At 41.6% G+C, this 20,869-nt stretch overlaps 1 protein-coding gene across 1 annotated transcript in view; it reads right to left on the bottom strand.

The window, feature by feature from the left end:
- Window positions 1-20,869, bottom strand: part of GCC2 (GRIP and coiled-coil domain containing 2) — a 1,443,709-nt gene that overhangs the window by 887,765 nt on the left and 535,075 nt on the right. The window contains exon 12 of the mRNA XM_044070984.1: window positions 10,051-10,155. Coding sequence (XP_043926919.1) covers window positions 10,051-10,155 — 105 coding nt within the window. The remainder of the gene's footprint in view (window positions 1-10,050; window positions 10,156-20,869) is intronic.

Raw genomic sequence — 20,869 nt, 5'->3', positions numbered from 1 at the left:
CATCATCTTGTCCATCTCTGCTTCACTGAGGCTCTGGGTGGAGCGGGAGGATGATGCCACAGAAACTGGTCTAGAAAGCCAGTGAGGGGGGAGAACTAACTGGCAACTAGGCCCGTGATTCCTCCGGCTCAGGGGAGAATCTTGGGGATTGGGAGTGGGATAAAATTGAAGTGAAATTTAAAAATAGGGTGGAAATTAAAGAAAGGAAGATATGGTTAAGAAGTAACAAGAATTATTTAGAGGGGCTGACAAGTGTTAAAGTACTGCAAAATAGGGGGAATCTCACAGAACAAGAAGAGGAGCAACTGCAGAATGCTAAAAGAAAATAAGGGAATACCTCAATAATATGCATGAGTTTAGAAAGCTCGCTGATGAGCAAATGTTTTTTGATAATAAATCCAGAGCACAAAAACTTTTAGCACAATGACTCAGGCAACAGTAAGTAGAAAGGGCTGTCAAGCTTAGGGAGCCTATACAAATGAAGATAACAAGGGATCCAGTAAAAGTATTAGAAATATTTCAGAAATTCTATGAAAGACTGTATAAAGCAGAGAAATATGGAAATCAAACAAAAGGTACAAATGGAAATGTTTATGGAAGAATTAAATAATATTAGTCATATACTCACCATAACTTGACATCTGTGTTATCCGTAGTCACCATTCATCATGTATGGGTCTAAGATCTGACATCGGATCCAAGCCGGCACACTTACACAACAGCTTAGCTCAAGCTCCTCCCCTCCCATGATGCTCTGCTGCCCTCTAACCCCTCAGATTAAGTTTGCCCTGGCGAAAGAAGACAGACAGATAAAACCTGCCACCAGCAAAGATCCACAAAATCCTGCCAATCCCTCAGGAAGGGGGAAGGAAGGTGGGATTGTGGTGAATGGTGACTATGGATAAGACAGATACCAAGTTATGGTGAGTACATAACTAATAATTTGATGTTATTCTAGTCACCATTCATCACGTATGGGTCAGAGTCGCCAGCTACCTAACATTCTCGGGAGGCCTCATGGACAGACATGCCAAAGGACAGTGGAGTCAAAGGAAGTCCTTCCTCTAGAAATTAGATCCAGTTTGTAGTAAGAAATGAAGGTATCTGGGGAAGACCAAGTTGCTGCTGCACAGATGTCACCCAAGGACTGATGGGCTGAAAAGGCCACTGAAGTAGCCCCTGGCCTGGTAAAATGAGCCCTAACTGGTCCAGGCAAAGGAGAACCATGGGAGGAGTATATGTAAGTGATGCACTGAGAAATCCAACAGGATATTGGGATTTGTGAAACAGCTTGGCCGTTCCTGGAGAGCAAAATAGCCATGAACAATTGGTCTGAGTGATGGAAAGACCTAGTTCTGTGCAAATAAAAACAAAGCTGTCGATGAACATCTAAAGTATGCAAAATGTATCCACCTTATTAGCATAATTAGGAAAGAACACTGGAAGATGTATAGACTGACTGAGGTTCATTTCAGTGGCACCTTTAAGCAAATAGGAAGGGTTGGGCTTCAAGGTCATTCTATCTTTATGGAACACCAAAAAGGGAGGTTTAATGGTAAGAGTCTGCAATTCTAAAACTCTTTTCCCTTAAGTTATCACCACCAAAAGGGCAGTCTTCCAACAAAGAAATTTAAGATCACAGGATGCAGCAGGCTCAAAAGGGGGCCTAGTCAGAGACTGCAGCACCAGAGCAAGATCCCATGGTGGAGAAGGATCCTTCACTGGAGGACGCAACAAAAATACACCTTTCAAAAAGGTCTTGAAGAGGCGAGATGAAAAGGTAGGTTGGTTATTGAGATGAAAATTGGAAATTGCTGCCAATTGGACTTTGATCATAGAAAAACTAGCACCCTCTTGAAAAAGGGAAGCTAAAAAAAGAAGAATGTCAGAAATAGGAGACGAAAATGGATCCAGATTCTAACCTTTAGCCCAGACAGAGAACCTCTTCCACTTACTTCTGTAGACTTTCTTAGTATACGATTTTGGAAAAGCAAGTATAATGTCCTTTACAGGGGACACAAGCCTGGACTTAACAAGAATCACTGGAATTGGACAAACCAAGCTGTCAGATGGAGGGTCTGCAGATTTGGAAGCAGATGGCATGAGGGGTGGGAGATCAGATCCGGCACCAGATAGAGCACCCATGGGGGGTGAGCTTCAGATGAGACCTTAGGAGAGGGAACTACACCTGCTGAGGCCAAAATGAGGCAATGAGGATTAACTGTGTCTTGAGGTGTCTTGCTTTCTGAAGTACTCTGGGAATCAATGGTAAGGGAGGAAAGGCATAAAGAAGTCCCAGCTGCCAATCATGAATCAGAGCGTCCCTGGGGGGGGGGGGGAGCAGGGCGAAGTAGCTGCTGCATTTATGGTTGAGAGGGGAAGCAAACAGATAGCAGCTCAGCTGGCCCCACTGATGGAAGATCTGTTTTGCCACAAACAGGCTTAGGGACCACTCGTGAGGGGCCAGAACAGCCCTGCTTAGCTTGTCTGCCAGTACGCTGGATGCTCCAGGAATGTGTGTTGCAGTAAGAAAGTGCCCCAAGGACATCGCCCACTCCAAAACCCTCATGGTGCAACAAAGCATATAGCAACGTGTGCCCCCTTGTTTATGTACCACACAACGGCCATGTTGTCTGTGTGAACTGCAACTGTCCTGAGAGGAAGGCAGTCCTGGAAGGCTAGCAACGATATAAGAACTGCTCTCATCTGCAGAACGTTTATGTGCATTTTGGTCTCTGACTGGGACCATATCCCTTGAACAGTATTCCCCTGAAAATGCCCCCCCCCCAAGAAAGGAAGAGTCCATGGTGACCGTGGCCGTGGGAACTGGTGGGGGAGGAATGACCTGCCTGCTAGGAGGTCTGGGGAGTGCATCCACCTCAACAGATGTCATCAGCAAATTGGAGTGAGTCTTGTAGGAGCAGATGGGGGATGAGAAAGAGCTGACCACTGAACCACCAGGGTCCATGTAGAACCCTCATGTAATACCTAGCCAAATAGCAGCTGCCATTGAACCTACAGCCCTTAAAATGTGTGATGCTGGAGGATGAATTTGCTTCAGAAGAGACTGTATGTGAGACCAAATAAGAAGTACACATCGAAGGGGAAGTAGTGTTCAACTGAGTGCTGATGAACTCCAGCTGCTGAGACAGGAACAAGGAGGACTTGACAAGGTTCACTGTTATTCCCAGCTGATGAAAGAGATGAAGAAGAAACTGAGTGGTCTCCATCAGGTGATGATGTGTGGGAGCTGTGAGGAGCCAATCGTCGAGGTAGGGGAAACATCTGGAATCCCTGCAACTTGAGATGAGCTGCCACCACTGCCATTTACTTGGTGAACACCCAAGAGGCTATGGTGAGACCAAAGGGCAGGGCTCTGAAATGGAAGTTATTGGCTCCTAAGCAAAAGTAGAGAAAACTCCTGGATTGCCTGTCTATTTTGATATGATAGTATGTGTCCTGGAGATCGACAGAACACATCCAGTTATTTTTGTGAAGAAGGGGTACAATGCACTACTGCACAGTCAGCATCCGAAACTTTGAGTTTTTGACTGACAGATTTAGCTGACTGAGGTCCAGAATTGGATGCAGGTCCCCCTGTTTTCTTGGATACCAAAAAGAAGTGGGAGTAAGTTCCGGATCCTCTCTGTCCTGTGGGGACCTTTTGGATGGCTCTTTTTAAAAGCAGGCTGGTTACGTCTAGACAGGCCAACTCTCTTTGACCGGGTGGCACATCGGGGAGAGATCTGCTTTTCAGTGGGGGTTCTGAAAGGGGAACACTGGATATGATTTTTAGCACCCATTGGTCGGTCGAGATTTTTGCCCAGGCTGAAGGGTGCAAAGATGAGCAGCCCCTGACTGTCCCCAGGGAGGGACAGTCGGGCAATGCCTCAGGGATGTTGAAAGGGCTTCTTGGAGAAAGGCTCCCTAGAGCCCTGGTTTTGCGTGTCTCCTCTGCCCCTAGGGTGGCGTCAACCACTGAAACCTCTCCCCTGTTCTCTGTAAGAGGAATCCTCTGGAGCCTCCTGAAAGGAAGACTGCGACTTATGGAACCACATCTTCTTGCTCTCCATTGGGTCTTGAAAAGGACCTCTGGCAGGTAGAGAATTTGATCCCTACAGCCGACAGCATCTTTCCCTCTTCCACACTGCAGGTCAAAGTTTCCTTAACACTAGGTCTAAAGAGGGTTGAACCATCGAAGGGAGCATTGGTGAAGGACGCCTTAAAGGACTCTGCAAACTCACATAAACGGAGCCAGGCATGATGCCTTATGGCAATGCCTGCACCTCCCGACGTGAGGTAGCATCTGCAGTGTTGGATATCAGCCTCAAGGATGAGTTAGTGATGGACATGAGAGTGGCCATCTTGGGAGAAATGGTCTTAAAGTCCTCCACAGGCACAGAGATTTATCAAATCCCTCTGAAGACAAGTGAGATGCGTTGGGTAATTTAAGGCTCACAGACTGAAAGAAGCAGATGGGAACACCAGTTTTCCGAATCTGTCAATTGCTGTCAATTCTCAACTGTGAGGATGGACAGATGAACTCTGCTCTGCCAGTTCTTTCTTGGTGGCGGCAGCTATCATTGCCAGCATCAACCAGAACTGCCTTGGACCAAAAATCCTTGTCAGAAGGGGGTCTCAAAAACTTGTACACTCTCTTGGGCACTGGCTCCACTGTATTGGGTTCCTTCCAAGCCCTGCTGGCAATACGGTTGATTAAGGGGTCAGCAGGAAGAGACACCCAAGCGGTAGATGGACCCATACCAAAAGCCTCCGGTTTCCTCAGAGGATGGAGGCTGGGCAGAGCAACCGCCCTTGGCCTTAAGAATCTCCAGAATGTCTCCAAAGGAGACATCATCTGGCAATGACTTTGGGGACCAGTCTCCCTTCATCAATATCCATGTCCTCCGTGAGAGACTCTGTGAGTTAAGATGCCATATCTTACATGTCCTCTTCCAAGGAACTTCCTCAAAGTCACTGCCAGATGATGTCTCCTTTGGAGACATTCTGGAGATTCTTAAGGCCATTGCTCTGCCCAGCCTCCATCCTCTGAGGAACTATGGGTCCATCTATCCTGCTGACTGCAGGAGGCTCAGGGAAGATTCAGAAGAGGCAGGGAGGAGGCTAGGTCAAATGGGCTGACCAGGAGCAGGATGAGAGGGTCCACTGAAAATATGAGACTGGGATGGAGCTTGGCGAACAGGGGAGGCTGCTCTGTTAGAAGAGAGGGATCTTTCCACAAAGCAGAAAGTAGAGGGACAGGATGACATCCCCTCTCACTCTCCACACAGACAAGACCATGACGGAAGAGGGAGCAGACCCCGCCGGCACCTCCAACTGGAGGAAAGGCCCGCCCAGAACTGTCAAGGGCCAAAGCACCAAGGGGCAGAGAATGGTCCGAAAATCCCAGACTCTGACCCACCTCCAAGGACTCTGGGGTGACAAACCCAGACCAGCAGCCCTGCCTGCCCCGGAGGGGGGAACTAGCCACAGACTCAGATGAGGTAGGGAGAAGAAGAGCCCCATAAACCCCTACTGTCTCCATGCTGCACACTGGCTCCCCTAAGTCCAATCATCAGGAGGTTGGATGGAAAGAAAGAAAATGGGGAGTAGGAGAAGGTTCCCTAGTCCTGTGAACTGGGGAAGCCAAAAGCCCAGTTGAATTTGAGCTTTCAAAAAGGACCCCATCATCCTGTCCATGTCAGAGGAAAGGATGCTCCTGGAGGAGCGAGTGGAAATGGGAGGTTCTAGTTGGAGACCAGTGTCGGGACCCCGAGGTTCTTCTCCTGTGGTCTGGGGAAGGCTCCTCCTGAATGATCCAAGGGAAGATCCTCCACAACAATGGGATCCAACATGGATCATGGGTCTGACTGTACTGGATCTGAGGGAACAGAAGGATCTGAAGAAAAGGTTCAAGTCTCTCGGATTCGAAGGGGCAGATCTGTGACGAGTCTGCTCCGGCTCAAATCCGAAGGCCTCGATCCAGAGACCTTGGATCCGAAAGTCAGCTCTGAAGCCCTCGGATCTGAAGGCCTGTGATTGGAGGCCTTGGATCCAGGTGTGGATTCTCTGAAGGTCCTTGGATCCCAGGCTCTCGGATCTGACACTGCTAAGGCTGGAGTTGGATCCGGGGATCTGAGATCAGACAGCCTAGCTTTTTTGCCCGATACCTCCTCGGAGGAGGAAGAAGAGGTAGCCTTTCTTTTATGGTTAAAGAGGCCAGACTTGGTTGAAGGTTCTTTGACCAAGGGACCCCCATGAACCATTCCCTTCAAGAGAAACTTGTTTCGGCACTCAACCAGGGCCCTGGGGATGAACACGGTACAAATGCCGCATTCAACCTCCAGGTGGCCGTAGCCGAGACAGTACAGCCACTCCTTGTGAGAGTCAGAAACAGGCATCTTCTGACTGCACGAGGAGCACCTCTTAAAACTTGAAGTTTTCTCTGACATAATGAGAGAGAGAGACAACCAGGAATCTTGGGGACAAGGAAAAGAGGAGTCGAAGTTCTAAGCGAGAGTCCCGACCGCCAAAAAATCTGTCCTACACAGAAACTACAACAATACAGTAAACAGTAAACTAACTAAGGTCCCAAAAGAGCAGAAATAAATATTCAAAAACAATTCTGCACTAAGACCACACTAGAAAAAAGGCACGAAAGGCCAAACCAGAAAAGTACAAACAGGAGGGGTTGAAGAGAACTACTGAACATGAAAGGAACACTCACAGGTACAATACAGGAAAAGGAAGAAAAAGACAATAAAAAAGTAAGCTCTACTGTTGAGAAAGTAAAAGTTCCAATAGAGCTGAGCAATCTGTGTCTGTCTGTTAGTGTGGCAAACGAGATCAGAGGGGTTAGAGGGTGGCAGAGCATCATGGGAGGGGAGGAGCTTGAGCTAAGCTGTTGTCCAAGTGTGCCAGCTTGGATACAATGTCGGATCATAGACCCATATGTGGTGAATGGTGACTAGGATAACATCAGATGCCAAGGTTAAAGGTAGAGGAGGCTCAGTTAGGACATGAGGAGATGAGATAAAAATGGTGATGCATAACCAATCTACAGGAAAGTCCTCAGGAATGGATGGTATTCCTGTGGAAGTTTGGAAGCTAGGAGGAAAAAAAATGATAAAGGTCTGGAAGATTTTGTTTAATGTTACTCCCCAGGTTAAGCCATACCACTGCACTGTTGCTAGGATTCGGCTAAGGATCAAAGGGTTGCTCCCCACTTCCCAATCTATATTTGTTATTCAATGACAAGTCCTCGAAAGTTCTGGTTGACTCTTCAGCCAATGTTATGTTCTCATCAAAACTAAAAAAAAAAAGTAACAACTCTCATTTATTCATATTTATATGAAAATGGCTTACTATCAGAAATTTAGAAATTGTTAATCTCTGCTATGTATGCTCAACTGTATTCTTAATATGTATGATGTTATGTTTTCTTATATGTTGCCATTTTGTCTCCTTTGAACTGTGTTGGTATTTGGAGCTTTTTTCCCCGGCCTCCGCTGAAAATGGACCTGTTGTCCAGTCAGACTTTCCCGGTAAACAAATGTAAAATAAAAAAAAAATAAAATAGTATTTCAAAAGGAGGAGAAGTACCAACATCCTGGACGAAAGTGGTAGTAGCTGTATTACCTAAAGAGGGTAAAGATCTATCAGATCCAGCTTCATACTAAATCATGATAACATGTTTATGTCTATAATGGCTAAAAGAATGGCAAAAGTGATGCCAAAATTGATCGATATAGGTCAATGTGGTTTTGTGGAGGGCAGACAAGGATTTGACAACATTAACAGAGCAGTGATAATCCAGAGGGAAACAGAATGCAAGAAAATACCACTGTTGTTAGTGGGTCTTGATTCAGAGAAAGCATTTGTCAGAGTAAGCTGGGATTTTATGAGCAGAGCAATGGAAACCATTTGCATTCCCTGACAAAATATCATATTTGCTCTAAAGACATTTTACATATATATATATATATATATATATATATATATAGACACACACACACAAACATAGAGGTGTGTGTGTGTGTGTGTGTGTGTGTGTGTGTGTGTGTGTGTGTGTGTGTGTGTGTGTGTGAATGCATGCATATATATAGCATACACACACACGTGCGCACACGCCTACCTACCTATATGTGAACATTTTAGAGTAACCAGTCAAGTAATGTATTTTTGGAAGTTGGGGAAACTGGAGTAGTTGCTTCCAGCACAGACAGTGATGAAGCAACAGGGCTGAACCCTAAACCTTAGACCTGTAAAGCAGAAACCTTAGTCATTGAGCTATCATGCCACCCAGACATACAGAAAAGCTTAACAGACAAGCAAAACTGCAGCACATTCCAAAGCTGTGTGAATGACTTAACAGTTTCAATATAAATAACAGTTCATATTTGTAACAATATCCATAATGTTTCCTTTCTACTGTCATAATCTTTAAGTAGCTCTCAACCCTGAGGCACCAGTGACAAACAATATGCTTTACATGTTCATAGGTGTACACTAGGGTATTAACCACAAGGGCCTTTTTAAGCCTAGCCATGCTTCCCATATCTCTGACAAGTTCTGGTACCTTTGATAATTGTAAGTAGGGGTTTGTGAGATTACATATTTACAAGCAGGGGCCTGGGAGATGAACCATTTACAGGCTACCTATGTCCATTACAGACACAGGCATCGAACCAGGGATGAATTTCCTGTTCCCCATCTAATTACCCAAGTTACCCTTGAATTGGGTTAGGGAGGAACTCTGCTTCACATGGATGGGAGCCCGTTCCAGAGGAGAGGCAGTCTTTGGGATACCTACCCGTCTCTTCAGCAGGTCCTATTTACATCATAAGCAAGGTTTAAGTCTTTAAAACAAGTAATTCTGGTGCTGTTTGTTTTTCAGATATGGAGTAGTCCATATGGGTGGGGGTCTAACAATGTCTTGTATGCCAGGCATAGATCTCCTCTCAACAGACTGTAGGAGACATAATACAGGGATTGGGCCCTGAGGTAGTTTGCATAGGACATGTTCCTTATGCCCTGGATTCTTTTAGTCAGGAACCTCTATGGAAATTCCAGTTGTTGGATGTGCCTGATTAGGTACATACCAAATGGGGCATTGTATTCAAGGACTGGTCTGATAAATCATCAAATACAATGAAACAATGACCTCCTTGGACCTAGATGGTATACTTTGTATATGAGTTGTAGAACACAAAATGATTAGATTACTGAATGTACATGATAGTCAAAGGCTAGTTTACTGTCTGTGTGTGTCCCCAAGTCCCTGACTACTGGGTCATCTCTTAGGGCAGTGTTGTCAATATGATGGTTACCATGGGAGGATGACTTCCCAAAGGATACTATTACGTATTTCTTGACATTTAGTTTTAGTCTATGCCTCTGATACCAGTTGTTTGTGTCAGTCCTTCCTGGAGAAGATTTGTGTTGGTAGGGGATTCTATGAGTGCTCCTAATTTGCAATCATATGCAAATTTAGTCAGCCAGAGACCACTGACATTGGCCTTGACTTCAGAAAAGTAAATGCCAAAAAGGAGCAGTCCCAGGACCAATCCCTGAAGGACTCCACTTTTAACTGTCCTCTTTGTACAGGTGGACTCCCCAGTTCAAACTTCATGGGTCCTATCTGTGAGCCAGCTGGCTATCCACCGGGTACCACATTTTACAGTATTTACATTTCTAGCATATATTAGCAAGATGAATGACAAAGCGACATGTACTCCTGTCTAGACACTAAGGATGTGTGGAGCAATACATTAGGAGAACTTCTGTTTAGAAAGTAAAGCCAGTGTAAGTATAACTTATCTGCCTAATATCTGGAATATGAACAGCAAGTAGAAAGCCACTCAGCAAAGTGATTTGTTTTATTTTGCTTCTTAAAACATTTAGGTGCAGGAACAACACACATATGTACATATATGACAAGGGTGAATAAAGTTGTAACTCTCAACATCTCCACTGCATTTTTTTTTCATTGACTTTCACTGACGTACAAAAATGAAGGACTTCACTTACTCCAGATTAATGGAAACTTACCTTTTTGACAAGTTCAAGTTCTTGTGTTGTTTGCTGGTGCTCTGTCTTTTCCTTCTGAAGTTGCTTCTGCAGCTGTTCAACCTCCTTTAGAGCAGTGCTGTGATCCTACAAAGTTATAAAAAGTATGTATTAACAAGTAAAAAACACATGACCAGTCCAACTAAACCACATTTTTTGTTAACTATGGGTAGTATGTGCAAATGGTTATACTAATGCTAAATCCTTAGGTTAGTACAAGTGGAGTGACATTTATTACTAAAAATACAAGCAAGAAGCTTAATATGAGGAGCCAAAAAACAAGTAGATACCAGTGAATTGAAACCACAAAACGAAAAAGTCACTGGGAGCTCACCAATGAGAGGAACGAGTAAGATGTTTAATGAAGCACAGCCACAAACACAAACGTAACAGAATATGCTGAAGAACAGAGTTTTAACGCTCTCACTGTATAAATCGCGTTTTAGTTACACCTTCATCAGAATACTTGTTACAAAGACATACAGCTTTATATATACACAATTAAATAAAAATCCTGATTTGGTTTCAAAATGGGTCTGTTGCCTTTAAGAACGAATGTTCAATTGTTCAATTATTCCTTGTTTATTGATGACCAATGGCAATCAGGATTTTTATTTAATATATATATAAAAGCTGTGCAACTACAGATAGGTCTGCCAAATGCCAGAGATTGTGACTATGCTTCCTGCAAAGAAACACTGAAATTGAAGGCACTCGTAGAATGGACATTATGCCATTTTGGTAACTAACAGTCGATGCAATTTTCAGCATCCAGACCACAGACATAAGAATTGTAAAATATTCTCTACAGGCTGCAATTACAAAATGCCCAGGAAAAAATGATGCTTAAGGACTAAGGATCACAAAGCCCTGAAAACGGCACAATATGTGAAGAAATGCCTGAACCAGCAAGCATATGTTTTAGAAAATTCTGTAAAACTTTTTTGACACATTGGGTTAAATTTGTGGAGTGACCACAAACAGCTGCAGACACGAAACAAAAGAGTCTGGCCTGAACTTGCTTTTAAAAATTAAAGTATTTCACTTTAGGCAGGCTTTACAGGACTACTAAAAAAATAACTTTTGAGACATTGTTTATTAAACACTAGATCCTAAATCTACAAGTAATGGAAAATGCAGCTCCAAAATAGGGGGCCTTTTTGCATGTATTATAAAGTTCCTATTAGAAATAGCAAACACTATTTCAAGCCTTATATAAAATAAAATAAGATCTCACAAAAATGTGTCTAAAAGTGGCTGTCTTAAAAAAGGGAGAAAAGGGACATCAAAAAGCATACATAAACCTTTCTTTCCTAGTAAAAAGAAAAGCAGCACTCCACAATTTCAAACTACACAAAATAAGACTACTTAAAAAAGCAATGTTTATTTAAAATGATAAAAAAAACAAGAAGCCAGAAGTACATGCATTTGAATCATAAACAGTAATTTCCTATGTTCAAGAAAAGAGCTGCTAAAGAAGAAAAACAAAAAAAAACTTAATGACATTGCAAAGATGCTCACTGACCACTACTTGGCTTTGGCTACAGCAACAGTATTAAGGAAGTCAAAGCTATATAAGGCATTCACCATCACAATACCTTCAAGGGTGACACTCTAATAGTAAGCTTTAAACTGCACTTCTCCATAGAGTTTGCTGTGTCCAGCTAAACTGACAAGCAATCAATGACCCCTGTGCACAATGGTACTGACTGCCTTACACTGTTGCTGCAAACATTCCAAAGCCTGCCTTGTAAAACTAACTACAGCACTACCCAGTATCACAATCAGTTCTTCTACTGACAAACTATGACGTGTAAACTTAGAGTAATAAAGAACAATAAGTAAAGGACTACCGGTAATGACAGGCACTGACTGACTGCCTGGCAACAGCTTTTGTAGCTCTTCCATGATACAACTATAAAATCAGCCTAATAGTCCTATCTACTTTGTAAAAACATATGGAACTGAAAGATCACAGAATGACAGCTTTTGCAGCTCCTTAAGCACAGGATTAGCAAACTGGTTGGTCAGCTTCATCTAGTCTGTAAAGACTTCTGGAACTGACAAGACAGCAGCTGTCTTTTTAGCTTCCCATCCCTGGATGACAGCAAGATGGGGGGGGGGGCAGCAAAGACAGACATGGAGATTCAAGCAGGCCAGTCAAGCCAAAGAGATGGATCTAGACAACATAGACTTTGCAGAATCATTCAGAATGCACCTCTTTCTACTATTAAGGCCTAGCTTCTCAGAATGACTGCTAAAATGGAAGAACTTATAGCTACCAAAAAAAAAAAAGAGAAGGGAGTATGCAGCAACTTGGAGAACATCAACAGGGAATCCCCTAAAATTATGGTTTAGCATCTGACATAACATTTGTGTTGAAATTTCCTAATCTTGGAAATATATCCACTGATCTTAAATGGACCTTAGAAACATGAGTACTCTGAATGGATTACTGACCTGGCTCTAACTGGATTTCCAGTGACAGCAAATCCTGGGTTGACACTGACAGCTTAGAAAGACAATCATCAGACATAACATTTTGAAAGTAACTAGTTTCATATCAACTGATGACTGACTGGCATTACTTCAAAGACTACTATCAACTAGGGGAGGGTGACATTTTGATGTTGCTAATGCTAGGAAGTTAAAGATTACCAAAATATATGAATAAAAGGTTGCAGTAGATGTGATTTGTCATAGATACAAGATGCAATGTGGTCACCCAAAAAAGGTTGGTCAGTACAGTAGACAAGAAGGTTATTTTAGCAAAGAAGTTAATAAGGAAATCTTTGGAAGTAGACATTGAAAGTGTTCTCGTCTCTGAAGGATTAGCAGAAAATAAGTTTGTCATCAGGTTATATAAGCAAATCTAGCACTGTTAGGATATTTGGATACAAATGCCTCCATAAAAAATTCAACACCCCCAAACAGGTTGCAAAAACATCATCCAGGATGTAAAATGAGAACTATTGGGTATATAACTTAGGTTAGAGAAGCACTTGGTCACATACATTGAGTATCTAACACGACAGGCTACTAGAAAATAAAACAACATTCACAATGTTTGATTGAAGTTGGCAATATAACCTTCAGATCACCTCCCAGGCCTTTCTGCTTGCTTGATATCACGTAAATGTTAGAAGAAGCCCAAGAGAAGGCTCATCTCTTTGATATTCTTAACAGCTGAGAAGGTAATAACACGGAAATGGGAAATTTTAGAATGCCTAACTTAGTTGAGCTTAATGGAATAATGTCAGAAATGTATTTTTATGAGCAAGCAAGTAGCACCTGGAAATGTGCAAGAAATATTCAACATTAAGTAGATTTCAAAGCAACAAGACCTAGATGAACAATCCAACATGAACTTGGATGTGGGATATTAATGTCTTAAGACAGAGCCCGAGGTTCTGTTCTTGGTTCCATTCTCTCCTCAGTAAGGGAAAGTCAATTAGAGTGTGACTGAACATTCAGCTTACTACTGGAGTTGAAACTATTTACTAAGATTTATGATTCTGAGTTGCTTCATAAGATAGCAATTAGTTTGGGTAGGCACTTTGTATACTCTGATTAACCAATAACCAATGAGGATGGTTGCTTGATTTTAAAAGAACCATATTTTATCTTAGTTGATTTGTTTTAGGGTACTTTTAGAGAGCTCCCCAATAATATCTGGAGTTGTTTAGGTACCTTTTGTTATTTATTTCATTAGTTTCTTGGTTAAAAGCCTAACAGTCAATTCCTTGGTTTGTGCTAAATAATTGTAAATACCTACTATAATTCTATAATACTATTATTGCTGAATGGTTATTGAAAGCCATTTTAGATATTTGTTGCTCCTTAATTTAGTACAATTTGTTAATAGTACTTGATCTGTTAAAAAACAGATTTTATACTGCTATTACTGCTGAAGGTTACTGAATGTCAGTTTAGATATTTGTTGCTGCTTAGTTTTAGTATAGTTTGTTAGTAAACATTGATGTGTTAGAAAAGAACAAATTAACAGCTGCAGCACTAAAGGCACACCGTGACTATAAACATGCAACAACCATTACGGTATTAGTAAATACTGCAACACAGTATTAAATTCTATAAAATCAGAGAGAGGGTTTCCTAACTATTGAAAGCCTTTCTTGAAACATCTACTTTTACAAGTGCTCTTAATCAACTGTTAATGTCTCCCTGAGGAGGAGTCTTGCAGCAAATATCAGAACTGGGCAAAAGCCCAAGCAACTGCAAGTGTAATACAAAATGGCAAACAAATTTAAGACAGAAACAGTCCACTGTAACACTGTGGTCAGAAAGTCTATTCTGTTTCTAGCCTACAAAACAAACTTGTAGTGTATGTGCATATTTCAGAAACATGAATGGAAGCAGCCACAGTGGAGTTAGCTATAGCAATGATTTCAGACTTGTGGTACAACTGTTATAGCAGAAGAAAAACAATAACTCAGTTTTTACTTTAATGATGTTCACTTATACATATCTACAGCATGCAAGTCTTTCTTCTTTACTCTCCTGCCAGGGAAGAACTCTAGAAGATAAGATGCAATGAGACAGGTAAGATCACTTTAGACATAAAAGAAAACTTAGTTATCAGAGATATTCCATGTGATGATATGAGGTAGTGCCATGTGTGCCAGGGAGAGGAGGGCAGTGCATGTGCAACATATGTCAGCATAGCTAGCTGGAGTTTTGTAAAGAAGTTTATGTCATTTGACTATCACACTGACGTGTACAGATGCTTGTGTTTTAAAATGTATTTGTAAAGTCGCTTGGTTCTTGCTGGGCAGAAAAGAGATATACATGCATGTCAGACAGTATTATTATAACTGATTAAATGTATATGTTTTAAGAGAGAATTCTGGAAGGGAAGAGGTTAATCTCAGTCCAGCAAATTTTGAAAAATGGGTTGTAAGTTAAATAGGTTAGTCTAGGACATAAAGATTTTATCTTACAGGTCTGATTGCCGCCAATGCCTGGGAAAACCAGGACTAGGAATCTTACTGTATTGTTCTCAGACGTGAAGTAATTGCTACCCTGGTAGAATGGACGTTTTTGAAATTGTTTTATAGCTTTCAGATGCTGCAACAGATCTTAGCAAAGCTCTGGGTGTGTATTGTACCACAGTCAGGTGACCAGATGTGATGTAATTCGATAACCAGCACTGAAATGATTCTTTAGATATTAGTGAGAGATATGAAGGAACTCTTGCAGCAGCACTTTGTTTTTCAGAACCTGACAGGAAAAGATCTCTCACAGATATCTCACACAACTTCACACCTCATCTTGCCTTGCTGCAGTAAGCAAATCAACACTCACCATCTTGCCTTGCTGTAGTAAGTAACTTAACTAGGGAACAGTAATTCTTCAGTCAGTCAGGAAAATACAGTGAGATTAGTTGAGCACTGTTTTTCCTGCATCTGTGTGAATCTATCCAACTGTGTTATTTTTTATATCTCCTGTGTCTGAAACCCTGGTGTTTACTGTAACTAGATATTCAATATTCTCATGTTTTCTATTTTATTTATTATTAAATATTTCTATATCTTTCTTTGTGGCTGGTCTTTTAGAGAATACATTTAACATCTTAAGTGTATGTATGCTTATTTTAGTGACACTGTGGCTGCTCCTGAAAGCCTTGTAAACTGGTCAAACTCTACCTTTTGTATTAGTATTAATTTTACTCAGTTTAGCTGAGAAAAGGTTATGACACACTGGAACTATTACAACTGCTGCAGGTTTTACTCTGACTCATGTGCTTTATGCTGTCTTATCTATGGGAAATGTACTACGAAGGCTTTTTCTCAGCTGGTTTTATGTGACTACCCTGTATGTAAGCGTTATCCACTGTCGTTAGTTTTAATCAGTTGAATGTGCTATCTAATGGCTTATCATTTTTTCTAGGCTGTATCTTATTGTGTCTGCCTTGCATTATATGCACATGACTTAGGATTTGCAACTGTCCTTCACTTTTACTACTTATCTTCCCTTTTGGAATGTTTTGTTAAAATCTATTTGACCCTCTTAGAGACCTTTGTGATGCATCTTACTACACACATTGGTCTGCTATACCTTGTCCCTTCCTACTACTGTTTCTTTCCCACTGTCTCTTCACTTAATAGACTAGTGAACTCAATTTCTCTTTCACTCTTCTCTACCGCTCCCACTGGTAAGCCATTGTGTGTGTTGTTACACTGCTTGCTTGGCTTTACACTACTACTTTCAACTGAACAGTTTGAACAATATTTTTCAGGACCTTTTTAGCTGCTGCAAACACTGCAATACATACGCTAAGCAGGAACAGTGTATACTGCTGCAAGCTGTACACTTAATATTTTTGTCTTAAGTACACTAAAAGTACTAGGAGGCCTATTTCTCTTCTGCCATATGTGACTGCCCTACATCTAAGCATTAGCCACTGTCGCTAATTTAGTCTGTGCAATCTGTAAGCTACTATAATTAACGTCCTTCGCTGGCTGAATTTCATGTATTTGCCTATTTGTAAACGCTAAATCACTGTCTCAAATGCTAAGTCAAGTGAAATTAGAACACGGGTTGGTTTCTGTATCTTGCCTTTAATTAGATATCTGCCTTTTCAGAGTGTTTTTTGCTAGGAGTTTTAGGACTCCCCTGTAGACCTTTGGCACGTCTTTCCACCATACGCTGGTCTGCCTTTCCCTGTCCCTTTCATGTAGTGTTTCTCTGACATTGTCCTTTCCTACTATTTTCTAGCTACCACCATTTCATTAACCTGACCACAGATTCAAAATTCATTTAATGCTTTATCTGCCCAAACTAAACTAAATGCTCATTTATATATTCATATATATATATATATATATATATATATATATGTACAACCTTACTGTTTTTCTGTAATAAGTGTTGTTTATGTGATTGACTACCTGATCCTCTGGTGCATTACTTGGCTTAATATCTGCTGTCTGTGATTGATTACCTGCTACCCTAAGTGCATTACGGTTACATAACATCAAATTATCTGTTGTTTAAGTGAGTGAACATCCAATTCTTTGTGACTTGGATCATTTCCTGCAATGTTTTAACCTGTTCTGTAAACTGTATATAGTGTCTCACTGCATCTGTGTCCACACTGCCCCCTCCACACTAATTCCACACCTCTGACCCTTACCACCACTCATATCCACAATCACCCTATCCTACCTCACACTCATTTCAGCAGCCCCCCTACCTATATTACTCAGTTACTCAGCCACTCTTCTAGCCCCTATTCCCATAGCCCCTTGCAACTCACTTGTCTTACTTTTATTTTTTTCAGGTTTACCTAATTGCTACCTGTGCTTCCCTGAATCTACTTCAGGCCCAAACTCTCTGGAAAACCACCTTCTGCCAAACATCTGCAGTCTGCTTCCTTCCTTAGTGGAATTAATCTAAGTATGTATTGCTCACCTGAAAATTATATTTGCTGCCTATAATCTCTGGGCTACCCTGAACATCCCTCAGTCTTCCTAGCCCCCTCTCTGCCCTACTCCTCTCCACTGTTAACCATACCTCCTCTTTCTGAGTTACTCTTTTCTCTACACCCATTCCTCCTTTAATTTGCTTGTTTCCTCTCCACTGTTAATCATACCTCCTTTCTGAACTACTCTTTTCTCTTTACCCATTCCTCTTTTAATCTGCTTGTTTCCTCTCTACCACAGTAAGATATTCTAATCACGCCCTAATAACTTGTACTATATTGCTCTTCCTTACATTTCTATACTTGTGCCTTGCTTCTTCCTCCTGCTGTCCTAATCTCAGGCCCACCACCTCTGCTTATAGTTAGAACCCTACACACTTTCCTCTCCCTTTCTTCTCTTTCACCAATTTTTTCTTGGTCTTTCCTTGTGGGTTTAGCCCCGCTCCATTCGCCCTCGCCTACGCTTGGGCTCACTTCGCTCCCCTACCCTACCCCCATTCCCACCCACCCCCTGTACAGTTTCTTTTATACTTAACCCTCCCTCCCCTTCCTGCCCAGTCATCCACTACAAATCCACTTCCTGCTTATTACCACTCCCACAATCCAACATCCAATCACACTTAGCATATTCTCCTATTTTATATAATTTCTTACACTCCCCCTCTTCCCCTCCTTAACCAAACTACTCATCATGCTGCATCTACTTATATCTGCAACATTACTCACTATGCTCTCTATTACTACCTCCTATCACTACTACCTCACAAATCCATTTATCTGTTCTACCTCTCACTCACACTACAGCTTTCCTACTTCTTCTTTTACCATCTCTCCAGACCTATTTAACTTTTCTACCACAACTCTGTACAAAAGACACACATTACAAATTCTCAAACCTTCTAATAAGACTAAATCTAGACTACCCAAATACTATCAACTTGTCACATCAAGTGCTCTTCTCAATAAACAACTACTCCCCTCCGGGGACATCCACCCCAAACCAGGCCCCTCTATACCTGTCCTCTCCCCCTCCCCCTTATCTACCTTAACTATCTCCTCCTCACAACCCACTTCCAACAGCCTACCAGATATACAACCTCAGTCCCATAACTTAATCCCATGCAAACAGCTAACCTTTTATTCACTAAATATTCAAAGCCTAGCAAATAAAATTACTGAACTGCACTCTTGGATAGCTTACAACACCCCTCACATCCTATCCCTATCAGAAACATGGCTCAAGCCACATACTTCAAGCAGTGAAATACTCCTCCTGGCTACAACATCTACTGCTCTGATAGAACTTCAAAGAAAGGACGTGGTGTAGCCATCCTCTACTCTAACAGCCTTAACCTTTCATCATACCCCACACCTATTCCCAACTTCCACCCTGCTGAACTCCTCATTCTAATCTTTCATCTGAATCCTCACAAAAAACTTTGCTTCCATCTATCTTCCTCCTGGCAACAATGTACCCATTCTAGAAAACATATTATCCCGGTTCTCTCTCAACATACCTTATGAAACACTCATCCTTGGTGATGTCAATACAGACTGGTCAAAACATTCTACTGACTCTCCCTTACTTAGTATTTACCTTCATGGTTTCCACCAACTAATTTCTACCCCCACTCGTTTCCACAAAAACTCAACCTCCAGCTCCACAATAGACTGGATTCTTACCAACTTCCCTCAACACTACCACCAGCCCAAAACCCTACCAGACTCCCTTAGTGACCATCTCTCTACCTCAATCCTAAGATACGACCCACATGCTCCTAAACCCCACCTTTTTAAAGATTGTCGGAAACTATCCACATTTAATTCTTCTCAGTTTAACTCTATTCTACAAAACACTGGCTGGTCCATCCTTAGACATCTCTCTCTGAATGATGCCGTGGACACTTTTAATAGCATTTTCCTGAAATCTCTGGACTCCCTAGCTCCCTCCAGGAAGATCAGAGTGAAATCTAATCATGCCCCCTGGCTTTCAAAAGAAACTAAGTCCATCATGAAACAAAGAGACAGTGTCAGGAAAGCCTGGAACAAATCTAAACAAACACCTCATCTTCTCAAATACAGACAACTACGTAATATTGTCAAAAAGCAGACACTAATAGACAAAAAATCATTTTATAGCTTGGGCCAGCATAAAGATAGATCCAACCCCCAGAAATTCTGGTCAACACTTAACATTCTTTACCCAGGTACTCCCTTTAACCCATCCCCTACCCAGGTACTCCCTTTAACCCATCCCCTACCCAAACACAACTCCTGAGGAAACAGCTACCCTACTTAATTCCCACTTTATTTCCTCCATCCAAAATCTCCTACCTCTCAACCTAACTCCTCCTCTTTACCAGTCCCAACACCCACCCCCAATACTACTTTTTCCTTCAAGCCAGTTCCCACTTCTTACATCAAGTCTCTACAAACCAAAACTACATCACTCTCATTCTCTAAACCTACCAATTCTCTCTCTATTGCCCATCTCAATATATGAAGTATCTCTAACAAAACTAGTCAACTTCATGCCCTTCTAGAAGTCCATCAATTTGATATTTTATGTTTTACTGAAACTTGGCTAAAGCCTTCAATTTATGACAATGAAATCACCCCACCTGGTTATAACATCATTAGACTCGACCATACTGCCAAAAAGGGAGGAGGGGTAGCAATTCTGTATAAAACAAAACTCGAAATTAGTACCTTAAATCTGACTCTTACCTTAGACAATAATGCTGAAGTAATCAGCTCTAAACTTCAAGTCAATACTACTAAATCCATAAAGATCATTTGTGCTTATCTCCCTCCTGGAAATAATATCAACACCCTTCAACATATCCTTGACCTACTATCAACCAAACTCCCTCAAGAAACACTTGTCTTAGGAGACTTTAACATAGATTGGCATTCCTGTAACAGTAATAACCCCACTTCCCATATCAACCTATATGGCTTCAAACAACTCATTAATAGTCCCACTAGAACTAATAAAACCAATAATACTGAAACCACATTGGACTGGATTCTTACTAATACCCCCTTACAAACCTACAACTCAGGCATCCTTCCAGATGATCTTAGTGACCACTCTCTAACCTATATCATTAGATACAAAACTAGCCTAACCTTACCTACCACTTACAAAACTCTACATACAAAAAAAAATTTAACTCTGCACAGTTTCTAGCTGAACTAATACATTGTAATTGGGCCCCACTAAAACATCTCCCACTTAATGAAGCAGTTGAATACTTCAATTTTACATTCCTATCTATCCTAGATCACCATGCCCCAAGCTGTACCATTAGAACCAAAACTAAAGCAGCACCCTGGCTAACCAAGAATACGAAGCAA

Source organism: Protopterus annectens, chromosome 5.part0, assembly GCF_019279795.1.
Source record: "Protopterus annectens isolate FY-2018-M chromosome 5.part0, PAN1.0, whole genome shotgun sequence".
Lineage (NCBI taxonomy): Eukaryota > Metazoa > Chordata > Ceratodontiformes > Protopteridae > Protopterus > Protopterus annectens.
This window is presented reverse-complemented; position numbering and strand designations above follow the sequence as displayed.